The sequence below is a fragment of the Pteronotus mesoamericanus genome, unplaced genomic scaffold (assembly GCF_021234165.1).
Source record: "Pteronotus mesoamericanus isolate MK-2021 breed Mesoamerican mustached bat unplaced genomic scaffold, CSHL_Meso_final contig_180, whole genome shotgun sequence".
In the NCBI taxonomy this organism is placed as follows: Eukaryota; Metazoa; Chordata; class Mammalia; order Chiroptera; family Mormoopidae; genus Pteronotus; species Pteronotus mesoamericanus.
Window position 1 is genome coordinate 9,160,492 of NW_026555076.1, and position 12,570 is coordinate 9,173,061.

The window sequence follows — 12,570 nt, forward strand, 5'->3', positions numbered from 1 at the left end:
TCTGACACATGTGTTGGCCTGCATGACTTATACAGTCTTTTCTAAATTTTAAAATTCTATGAGTCTAAGCTATGGAATAATTATTTTTGTGTGTGGGTAAATTGTCAACCTCCTTTCCATTATTTTGGGATTATACTCATGTCTTCTCAGTAGCACATGTGGGAAAATTATTATAAAGTAACTCAATTTTCCAATGCTTTGGCTTATATTTGGACCAGATGAGTAACTGACACCCCACCCACAGAGCTGAAGTTTAGCTGTTGTTGTCATACAGAATAATTTTTTTGTAAAGCCTTCATTTAATTGTTTCCTGGAATACATGTGCCTGACTTTGCCAGTGTCTTCACAACACACTTGGTTTAGGAGGGATATTTGTTCTTTCAGACCTCTCTGTTCATGTGTCCTGCGTGGCAGGTCTTCAAAATTCATATTTATTTAAAAACTTTTTTTAAACTAGGGTTTCAGGGTTGCAATAGTCAGCCTACTGCCACAAACTTTAGGGAATAATTGGCTGCTGCAACACAAAGAAATGCTTTATCTAGAAGGACAATGCTCTTTGATTTTTCAAGGTATTGGCAAATTCTCATTTTTTTTTCCTAGGCACTTAACCTAAATAATAGTATACAAAGTCACCTCCTTTTGGTAGAAACATGTAAGTGCATCTATAAAATGTCAATATTTTGTCTCACTGTTTTGGGACTGCTCATGAAGTTACTATCACCTTCTCCAAAATTTCTTGTAACAAAAATATGTCTTTTGACTAGTTAATTAATTTATGTACTCATTCATTAATCAGGCTTTCTCTGAGTATATCTGTAGGGTGGGGATATCTGTGTGTGTGTGTGTGTGTGTGTGTGTGTGTGTGTGTGCGCACACGCGCAAAACGTCACCAAAAATTAGGGAGGTTAGAACCAAAAGAAAAAGGGTAGAAGACCTCTGGCTTAATTTATCACAATACTTTGTTTCCCAATATAACTTTCTTTTATGAGTATCCCTCCAATGACACTATAAGTAGAAAATTTATTTTCTCATGGTGGAAAATCTCTTTGGAAAACCTGAAATAATGAGAAAAAAGTATTTGTGAACTCTGGAGATTATGTAGGGGTGGGCAAAAGTAGGTTTACAGTTGTTTGTATATAAAATAAGATAATAATTAATAAGCAATAGTACAAGAATAAACTCTGTGTTTCATGTACTCAAAACTGTAAATCCACTTTTGCCCACCCCTGCATAAATGTTTCTTGAACTCTTGAGAGTTTAAAAAGTCACTCACCTAAGGTCACACCCGGACAATTCTCATGGATTATTCTCAAAAAAGTGCATTGCCCCTCTTTTATACTCCAGCTTGTATGATTTAAAGAGCTGAGCACCTCTGCTATATTTTTCAGGTCAGGCTAAATTGACCCACCCCTTTACAAATTTAAATCCTTCATGAATTGGCTGTAGGTTATTGGTTGATTAAAGTGATTCTTAAATAAATCATGTCACGTGTCTTGTTTCTATGTCCAGTCATTAATCTCACTCTGTTAAACTGCATCCCCTGAATATTTGGATTCTCTTACATGTATGGCCTGCATACAGCTCTCAATGTTTAACTTGTACAGTGACTTAGAGGCCTGTTTTTGAAGCAATCCAGTTTCGGTAATAAGCCACCATTGTGTAGACACCAGGTTTGTTCCTTTGACCACAGTTATTCCCCCAGCTCACAATTCCAATGAGATACCAGGTATCTTTAAGATCCTTTATGACCAAAGGTCCCCCAGAATCACCCTGAAAATAAAAAAAGAAAAAAGAGAAGGAAAATTAGCTAAATGTAAAGCTTATTACTTGATTTTCTGATGAACTATATATTTTATTATTAAACATATATGTAGATTACCAATGATAGGATAATTAATTGAAACATGGATTTTAAAAACTATATGTCTTTAAAAGCCTATAAAAATTTTAGTTCTCACATTTTATTTATCAGCTTTATAGATATAGAATTGACAGATAAAATTGTATATATTTAAAGGGAAAATGTGGTGATTTGACATACTATACTTTGTGAAATGACTAGCACCATGAGGTTAATTAACACACCCATCCTTCACATAGTTACCTCCGTGGGGAGAAGGGTAAGATGCTTCACATCTATTCTTAGCAAATTTCAATAATATAACACAGACAGTCAAGCCGATGTTGTTTTTCTCCTGACTCTAAGTAGTGTGCTTTGACTTCTCTTTTCTCAGGCAGACTGAGCCCCACACCATGAACCCCAGTTGCAATAACTGTGTTCTTGTGTTGGACCCTGGTGCCTGAGTCCCTTCCTCAATAACTTTCCCACTTTTTCTATGACTCCAGCCTTGTCATATTATTCACTTGCACAGTCATGGGTTAGGAATCTTACCTCTGCTCCCCAATCCAGGGAAGCCTCTTCATGACCACAAGTCCTTCCTGAGCCTTGTCATTAACCTCACCATTTGCCTAGACTCCCTATTATGGATGCTCCTAACCTCCTGGCGCTACCTTCCCCTTGTCTGTCAGGCATGCACCTCTCGGGATTCTCTGAATGTTAGCTTCCTTCTCCCATGTTTTTAACAACTGAGGCTAGATATGTGTCAGATCCTGCTCTTGTCCAGCCTATAGGCTACATATAGATGTAGGTGGAATACCTTTGTCTGACAGAGGTTGCCCATGTTGTGTAATCTGTGGGAACTCTGAAAGGGCTTGCCGCCACCTGATGTTAATACCATCCCAATCATTTCCCCAGGTAGAATTATGTCCTTGGTGTTTTCAGGGATCTCACATTATAAGGCAAGTGCCTCCAAGAAGAAACACACTTTTATACCCTGTCAGAACACACAGATGCAGGACAGATATTGGATGACAGAGGAGGACGTGGTAGGGCTCTAGATAGTCACAATGTGGCCTAATCCACCTTCTTGGCATTTGCAGCTTCTCACTGCTCATTATGCTGGGACCCAGTAGGTTACCTGGTGCTCCCTCAAATATTGAGGGTATTGAGGGTATAAAATTATGAGGTATTTCATACCTTCATAATTGTGGCTATGCTCTTTTTCTTTTCTAAAATATTCTTTTCTTATTCTATAATTGGGCAAGTGCTATTTATCCTTCAGGCTTCAATTTAATGCGATCCCTTGGATAACTTGCTCTGAAATGTTCCCTTAAAGATAAAAATATTTTCTCTTCATTGTGTCATTTATAACATGACATCATAGTTCATTGTTCATGATTATTTCCTTTCTAGATGTGATCCCTTTGAGGAAAGAAAGTTTTATGAATCTTTAAAATTCTGGTATTAAGAAAATTTAATTTTAAGGTTAGTTTGAGAGCATCAATAGAACTCTGCTTACTTCATTTTGCTTAAAAGATTTAAAAATACATATGTTGTGAAATTTGCATTTAGAAACTTTTGAACTGACAAGATATCTATTATTTTATACTAGTATAAAGACCATAGAATATTTATTAAACTGGATAAAAAAATTTGAGTTAGTGATATTAAAAGTAATCTCTCTCCACCTACCCTGCAGGCATCATAAATGCCTTCCAGATATCCAGCACAAAACATCCCAAATTTTATATCATTGCCATATACTTTTCGTTGCTTGCATACATCATCACTTATGATCTTGAGTCTGGCTTCTCGGAGATCATTTTGAGATTCCCCTGAAGAAAAAACAAAGTAATTTTAGCATTTACAATCAGCATCCTTCAGTAGAATGAAGTGAGAAGATTCTTTTCAAATCTTTCTTATACTAAAATTGTCCATACAGTATGAGGTTGTAAGCAGTTTCCTGAGGGGAAAAAATTCTGTTTAAAATCTGGCATATTGAAATGATTTTTATCCTTATTGTATTTTTATAAATATCTATATTAGCAAGAAAAACTGTTTTGTTTCTTTTGCCGGAAAATCTTTGTATCTTTATTTTAAAAAGATAAATTTATGTATTTAGGAAGACATTAATTTAAACAAACAAAGTTTGTATTTGTAGGTCTTGATAGTTTTCTCCATTGGCTTGATAAAATAACTGTAATACTATGTATATTTATTTTACCCTTTACATTTTATGAAGAACTTCCACACATAAAATAACATTTAAAGGCAACAATATCATTTTTTGTGTGTTCTAAGTTTGGGACTCCAGATTATAAAGTAAGGGTTGTAGGAACCAATATAATGGCAGGAAGACTACTGCCTATGGTAGAAACAAAGAATATCCCAAGTATTCACAGATTCTTTATAGAGACCTCATAGATGTTGAGAAATGGACACTGTAATAGAGTTCAGTGATGATCCCCATGATTCCTTTGTGATCTTCTTCCCCTCTACTTGGAATATAATGGATGTCATTCTTATGATTAGGTTAAGTTATTGGGCACAGGTGAGGGATTTTTTTTTAGGTGTAATTAAGATAAATTCCCTTTGATATGAGTTCATGAAAAGGGAGATTATCTACGGTGGGCCTGACCTAATCAGGTGAATTCTTTTACAAGGGATTTAGGCCTTTTCTGAGTTTAAAGGCTTTTTTTCTGATGACATTGAAGAAGCAAGCTGCCACAAGCTCTATAGCTGCAAGAAACCAAATTCCACCAACAATCAATAAGCTTGGAAGAGAACCCAGAGCTGCAGATGAGATCACAGCCCCAGTCAATACCTTGATTGCTATTTTAAATAAATCCTGGAACCCCTTAAACTATTCCTCAACTACTGTAGGCATGCTGAATAACATTTCTTACAAAATATTGATAATTTTGAAAAGAATTAGCTTTTTAATTTCATTAATTTTATTATTTTCTTTTGCTTTTATTACTTTCTAATCTTTATTATTTCCTTCCTTCTGCTTATTTTAGGTTTATTTTTCTGCTCTTTTCTAGTTACTTGAAGTGGGAGCTTAGATTATTGATCTGAGAATTTTCTGCTTTTCTAATTTACACATTTGCTATAAATTTCCTTCTCTTCACCATCTTAGTTGCACTCTGAATATATTGATATGTTATTTTTCATTTTAATCCAATTCTATGAATACTTAAAATATTCTTCAAGGTTTCCTCTCTGAACTATGGATTATTTAGAAGTATGTTGTTTTAATTCCTAAGCATTTGGAGATTTTCCTGTTATGTTTCTGTTACTAGTTTCTAGTTTGATTCCTTCATGATCAGAGAGCATACTATGTGGGATTTTAATTTTTTAACATTTGTGGAGGGTTGTTTTATGGACCCGGATATGGTCTATCTTTGCGAATGTCCCCAGGTGCTTGAAAAAGTGGGTCTCCTGTTGTTCAGCATAGAGTCCTACACGTCAGATAAATTTTGTGGCTACTTAAAAAAATATTATGCCAGGTATAACTCCAGGCCGGGAACGCTTCATCCCACCAGCCACAGGGAATCTGCGATGCCCATCCCACCCCCCGCCCCATCATCATGAAGCAGAGACTGCAAACTCTGTCTTAGGACAAAACCTATTAGACAGAGTGCAGACATAGAGGTGTCTGGCCTGCAGCTCCACTCAGCCACCCCAGGAATTAAGGAACTATGGATAATAATTGCTGTTATCGGTAATATGACCTTAAAGAAAGCCATATACTTCTCAGCTTGTATAATATGGAATGAAAACACACAGGACATCTATTCTTAGCCACATTAGTGAAAGGTTCCTAGTTTCTTAGTAGAGACTGAGAATTAAGGGTTTATTCTCTAGAATTTATTGTATATAAATTGTTTAGAAGTCTGTGAATGGATTTTGTCATTCTCAGAAAGCCTTTTCTTATCTTCTCAAGCCCCGAGTTAAAAAAATCCTCTCCTTATTTTATATGTATATACCTGGACCAGATTTTAGAATCCAGAGTGTGTCTGACTACGTATGCCCAAAAAATATTTAAAAATAAAATTATTTTTATTCTTAAGAAACTAGTTAGTATTATTAAGCTAAATCATCTTAGAGAGGGCAACAGATGTTCTGTTATCGGAGACAATTTATCTCTATTCAGTATTCTTATTCCTGATCACTCTAAAATTAGCCTCTTCCGAAGCAGATTTTGCTGCAGATGGAGTTTGTAGCCTACCAAAGGAAAAATTTGTGGGGTGACTGAGGAAAGTGAAAACAAGGGATGGAAAACTGAGAGGAGGAGATGAAAGGACAAAGAAGGCTCCCAGAGCAGGGGCGCAATGTGAGGGAGCGTTGGAGTGAAGGTGGGTATGAGGATTACAACATATCTGAAGTATACCTGGAATTGCATAGAGAACAGCACATAGAAATAAAGCTGGGTGATGCTGAAGGTACATCCTCTATGTCTTTTAGAGCCCACTCTTTTGGAACTGCCTCTTCCCCTTTCCATGTGATCTTGACCAGGCTGCCAATCACACACCTGCCTTTTGTGGTATAGGCTTGGGTTGACTATCTGAGTTAGCCAGCCAATGCGAGTGCCCCTGGACCCAAACTGGGCCAAAAGAGATCTTTCCAGGGATTAATGTAGATTCTGGCCGAGAGATAGATGTGTTCTTCCCTCAGGATCTTGTAGGGATGGATGATGTGAGCCCTGAGCTGTTGATGGCCACCTTAGGAGTGAGAATCCCTCCACAGGAAAAGGAAAAGAGGGCCCGGAAATGCAGTGATCCAGGCATTTCCAGCCTGGTGACCGGAGTCCTGAAACCAGCTGTGGCGGAAGCCAGACCAAACCCATCCCTTGATTCCCAAGTCACACGGGCAAAATTTGCCATTTTATCATTATTCTTCTCTTTGGCTAATCTGAGTTAAATTTCTGTCACTTGCAAAATAGGAGCCCTAACTAATGCAACCAAATTGTGTGAAATGGCTGGCAGGATAATATCGAAGGAGAAATGAAATCACACAGCCCTAAAAAAGGCTCAGTACTACTCTGTGGTCCTTTTTGAGATACTTACCACCATAGTAAAGTGCTCCAAACCCTGTGATATAGACAGTTGAATTCGGTCGGAAGGATGCAGAGGCTTCCGGCAAACAAACCCGGCGAACATCATCACTAAAGGAGACTCTGGGAGAAAACTGCACAACCGCAATGTCATACTCTCTTGCTGGCGAGTGATACCTCTCATGGACAATAATTCTCTTGACATTTCTTTTCATCAGTGGAGGATTGATTGTTGTCCCAAAGCTAACAGTCCACTGACGTGGATTTGCATTACTGAAAAAAGATTAGAAATGGACAGAATATATAAAAAGCACAAAAATAATTGCATGTAGGCTAATAAAAGAGAAAATACCATCCTGAAAAATACTTGGTTGCAATAATAGCTTTGACTATTTAAATACAGTCTATAGGCATTATTTTAAAAGATAAACATATACAAAGAACATCTTAGAGCTGAAACTAATACAGAATTATTAATTTTTTAGAACTGTAAAGCACAGAAAATATTCATTTATCTCTTTCATCAAATGTTTATTGGACATCTATGTGCTGAGCCTTATTCCAACTGCTGAGAATAAAGTGCTGAACAAGACAGAAAAGTTCTCTGAGGTGAAAGTATTACTTTCTAGTGAAGGAAAACAAACTTCCCAAAGATTTTGACCAGAAGTGCTGCAGTTCAGGACACAAAGGAAGAATGGTGGGGGGGTGAGGTTGGAGAAGTAGAGGGGAATCAGGTTGTAGAGTGTCTTACAGGTCATGAACAAAGTGCCTGGACTTTATTCAAGTGACATAGGAATTAACTGGATTATTTTAGGATGAAAGTACTTTAGTTCCATTCATATTTTTAAAAAATCATATGGTTCTTTCTGGAGAATAGATTGTTGGAAGGTAAGAGTGGATGAGGTAAAAGCTGTCAGTGGTCCTATGAGAGATGGTTGATTGTGTGTGACTTCTAACTTGTGGGCTTGGGTAACTGGTGGGTAATGGTACATACAGGGATTGGAAAGGTTATCTAGTAATGGAAGATCGTCTAGTATGGAATAAGGCCTAGATGTGACACTATTTACCCAGTATACAGATGTGACACTATTATTTACCTAGTATCACATATATATTTCTCGCCCTGCTCTTCTTTTTATAGAACATGGTCTCTCATCCAAATCTATTTATTAATAGCAAGATAAATGTTCCTTACTAATTAATTGCACATTATCTATAAGGGATGAACAAATAGATAAATACTACCCATATAGAGACTTGTTTCTCAACCTAATTATTTCTTAATAGGTAGTATCTTAAAGAGAAGTATTTATTATAAACATACCAATGGGGATTAAGTCCAAAATGACAGCTGTTGATTGTGCTGGTATTATTATTTTTATTTTTGAAGCAATTTAAAATTTCATTTTATACACAATTTTGATGTGGAAAAATAATAATGAGTAAAGAGGAATAAAAATTTGTTTATAAGCAATTGTTTAGATAGCATAAATAGGTTAACATTTTTATTTATAAATCAGTCTTTTGTGAGATTTATTGGTGCAAATCTGTGTTCTCAACTTAATCATGCCTAGACAAACTTCACATAAAATGGGTATTTTGAACTTGGAAAAGAACAGAATTATATATACTCATTCTAACACTTTCCAACAAGGGCTTGATACTATTTAATACAGTATGTGTTTGTTACATATGTAGATTACAATCAGAAAGAAATACCTGATATGAAAGATGCTAAGTGAAGATTACATGTAAACTTAAAAATTTTTAAATCTGGCCCCAAATCAACATGATGCAATTTACTGGTGATAAATATAAAATAGTAATTTAGATCCCCAAATAAATTGTAAAAAATTCAAAGTGGTGACGCCTGGTCTGAAAACCATCCCTATGAAAAGGATCTGGGAATTTTGTTGATTATCAGCTTAAAAAAAGCATATAATAAGGTTTCTTAAAGTGTTAACTCAGTATTATACTGCAATAATATCAAATCGTCTGAGGAGAAAAAGCCATACAAAGTCATTTAGTTCTCTCACTGAGCCAGTGTTTGAGAGATGGGATTTGCAATGAGAAAGATACATTCTTGTGTTCAGCTCTACCATCTTCTAACATTGTGACTTTGGGCAAGTTACTTTCCTTTCCTTATTTCCCTCAGTGAAAAAGGGCTTACTAAGCAAGGTTTACCAAGTGAGGGAGATTTAAGAATTATATAAAATAAATCTTAAGAACCTAACCAACTGTTTGTAGCATATTGGGGCTTAGTAAATGATAACAGTTGTTAAAAGAACACCCTCAAGTGGTGATTGTCTATGCATGAACCCTTCTGCAGATGGGGACATCTTTGCCTTAAAATCCCTTTCTTTACCTTGGAATCTCTTTCATCTTTGAACATCTGTGATTATTGGCAAGTTCTTACTTGATTATCTAATTCTTTTTCACAAGAAAATATCTCAGATACATGAACATAATTATGTATCATCTCTGCCAGAGTTCTTTCAGGATAAAATGGTCCCCTAAGATAGTTATGCAAGCTTTAATGTATAAACAAATAATATGAGGGGTCTATTAGAACTCAGCTCCTGATTCTGTAGGCTGGAGATAGGGCTTGAGATTTCTGCATTTTTTAACTGAATTTATTGGGATGAACATCAGTTCACAAAGTTATGCAGGTTTCCATTGTAAAACTCAATAACACATCATCTGCACCCTGCATTATGTGCCCGTTGCCCCAAGCAAAGTCTCTTTCCATCCCCATCCCCCACTTTAGCCTACCTCCACCTAGCCCACCCCCCACAATCCCCCTTTTCTCTGGCTATCACCACACTGGAGTGGGGTGCGCGCGCGCATGTGTGTATTTTACTTAATCTCTTCACCTTTCATCCTGCCCTCCAATACCCCTCTTCTCTGATAGCTGTCAGCCTGTTCCATGTATCTCTGCCTCTGTTTCTATTTTGTTCATCAGTTTATTTTCATTAAATTCCACATATATGTGAAATCATATGGTGTTTGCCTTTCTCTGACTGTCTTATTTCACTTAGTATAATCCTGCATTTTAAACAAATTTCCTAGTTATGTCAGTGCTGCATGTCTGTGAACTATGCTTTGAATGGCAAGGCTGTATGGATATACCACCATCTTTCTTTACCAGCCAGTACTCTCTACTATTCTAAGAGTATTTCATTTTGTCAAGTTCTCTTTAGGTGTATTGTCCAGGACGAAACTCTCCATTCTAGTCAGGATCTGACCAACAAAGTTCTGACATCTCATGTATTCTAGGTCTTGCACTTCTTTTAATGTAATCTAAATCACAGTGTAGTTTTGTGAACAGCTGACTCATAGTAGTCTATCTTCCAATAAAAATTTCTGAGCAATTTTCATGTGTTAAAGCATATGTCTACCTTTTGTACTGATGTATTGGATTTTTAAAATCCAAGTTAGAGCCTTACATATATATCTATTGAATTTCATCATTTAACTCATGCTTATTACTTTAACATAAAGTTCTTTTGAAATTCCTTTTTTCAAACCCATTTGTTTTTCCTTTCCAGTGTATGTTATCAGTTACTCTTTGGGCATAACTTCCACATTACCTGCCAAGCCTACAAAATATACTGTCTTGGATAGGCTGTAGGATTAGAGTCTTAGATGGGCCATAAAAAAATATCCTCAGTATTTCTACAGCCATTCTAAATCATCATCCTTTGATAGAGTTGTTTAGTTACTGAACTACCTATTACTCTTACATTCAACTTATATTATTTAATTTTTTCCAGAAGCATTTTTATATTACTTTGTCATTAGGATATTAATTATACTACCATCTGGAGAAATATGTTTAGTTTTTGGAAGCATATTTTAAGGGACACTGACAAAATCAAGAACATTCATAGAAGCACCAGGATGGTAGGACATGGGCAAGTTGATGCTGTGAAATAAAGTAGTGATATTTATTTATTTTCACATATGCTTTGGATATTCTTACTAATTTTCTAATCTTTTGTTTTGAAAAGAGAAAGAAAGGAATAGCTGTTCTATGAATGAAAGAACAAATGCCAATGGATAGCAGTTATTAGAATGCAGATTTGGTCCTCAGTGTTTTCAAGACCTTTGCAAAAGTAGAACTATCTCCCACAAAACTGGCTAACTTTGGAGGTAGTAAGCTCTCCATTACTTTGAGATATTTAGTCTTAAACTAGGTACCTGTATAAAGGATTTCTATGCTTCTCACATATTGGCCTCTTGAGCTCTCATGCCTTTTGTAGTTGAAGGATCCAAATCTTAAAAAGATTTAGACTCATAGGGAAGCAGAATTTACTATCATATCAAAAGTCAGGATTTTAGGGCTCCAGAGGAACCCAAGACTATCTATTTTTAATACACTATGAAGTGTATTAATAACTTGAGAATTCATAACTGGAGAAGTTTAATAACTTCTCCAAGGTCATGGAGATCAGGTACAGCTCTCCAGCTCTCTGGAACAATGTTTTGCTCCCTAAATCCTCCTGCTACCTGCTTTACAGAGAAACCCAGGAACCCCTGTAATCACCATGATATTTGGTACTAGAGAAAGGTCATAAAGTGAACCTACTTAAAAAGAAATCCAAAATTTTAAATATAACAGTAATAAAATGGTCTGACTGGTTATTTTCTTTTTGAAAAATAAAACTAAAACTTATGAAAAGAAGTCATTTTATCTCATATTTAGGGAATGTATATTGTAATGATGCTTAGAATGTATAAAGAATTGTTAACTGTTCATCTGAAGCAAATATATGATAGCACAAGTGCTGTCTTTCCTTCCAGTTTGCCTTTTGCAGCACCATTGTCAAGAGGGTTTTATGAAGGTCTCATTGGGTGGCCCACAGGCCTCTTAATCCTTACTCAGAGGAATCTTTTTTGAATTACCTGTTCTTATCATCTTGGTAATTTTCCCATTTTGGTTGTGACCCGCTCTAATTACATCAGATCTTCATGTTAGTGCTATAAAATTTAATTTGAGCATTTCTCCATTATCACAGTTACCAACTCCCAACATCCATTGAAGATTCCAATTTTACTTTGTAGTTAATTTGATTATTTGTGATATGCATGAGACTGGCCCAAGTGTTTGGCAGAAAAGACACTAGTATCAAGCAGAAAGGATTGTTTGAAAAAGGATTTATTATACGTGTTAATAGTAAATACTTTGTGCTAGGATGACTTTCGTTTCTTTACCTAATTTCTTTAAAACTCTGCAAATACTAGAGTAATGACTACCACAACTGCCCCCCTCCCAACTTTCCACGTAAGTATGCAAGTGTAACATTATTTTAGAAAACAATCTGAAAGGAATTTCTCATTTTACCTCAGTTAATATTTGCAGGTATTGCTTATTACTGAGAACATAATAAAGCTCAAAGTTTTGGTTTTTGTTTTTTAGTGGTAGTGGGGTGTTACTTAAGGTCTGCTACTCACCTCTTAAAGCAGTGTGCTGCAGTGATGAGCCATGTATTACTGATCAAAGTGGCCCCACACTGATGTACATTATCACGCTGAAGGGAAGCTTGCCAAGGCCAGGCAGCCTTGGCCGCAATGTCTCCGGACATTATCCTATTGACAATTAATGACACAGCTCGTTTACCACAACCTGAAAGAGATGAGATTATTAAGTTATAGAAATGTCTCTGTAATTTTT

At 36.0% G+C, this 12,570-nt stretch overlaps 1 protein-coding gene across 1 annotated transcript in view; it reads right to left on the reverse strand.

The window, feature by feature from the left end:
* Nucleotides 1-1,608: 1,608 nt before the first annotated feature.
* Nucleotides 1,609-12,570, reverse strand: part of LOC129065493 (transmembrane protease serine 11A-like) — a 48,930-nt gene continuing 37,968 nt past the window's right edge. Inside the window, exons 7-10 of the mRNA XM_054566735.1 lie at nucleotides 12,351-12,522; nucleotides 6,910-7,169; nucleotides 3,533-3,675; nucleotides 1,609-1,770 (exon numbers count right to left, since the gene is read on the reverse strand). Of these exons, the coding sequence (XP_054422710.1) occupies nucleotides 1,609-1,770; nucleotides 3,533-3,675; nucleotides 6,910-7,169; nucleotides 12,351-12,522 (737 nt within the window). The remainder of the gene's footprint in view (nucleotides 1,771-3,532; nucleotides 3,676-6,909; nucleotides 7,170-12,350; nucleotides 12,523-12,570) is intronic.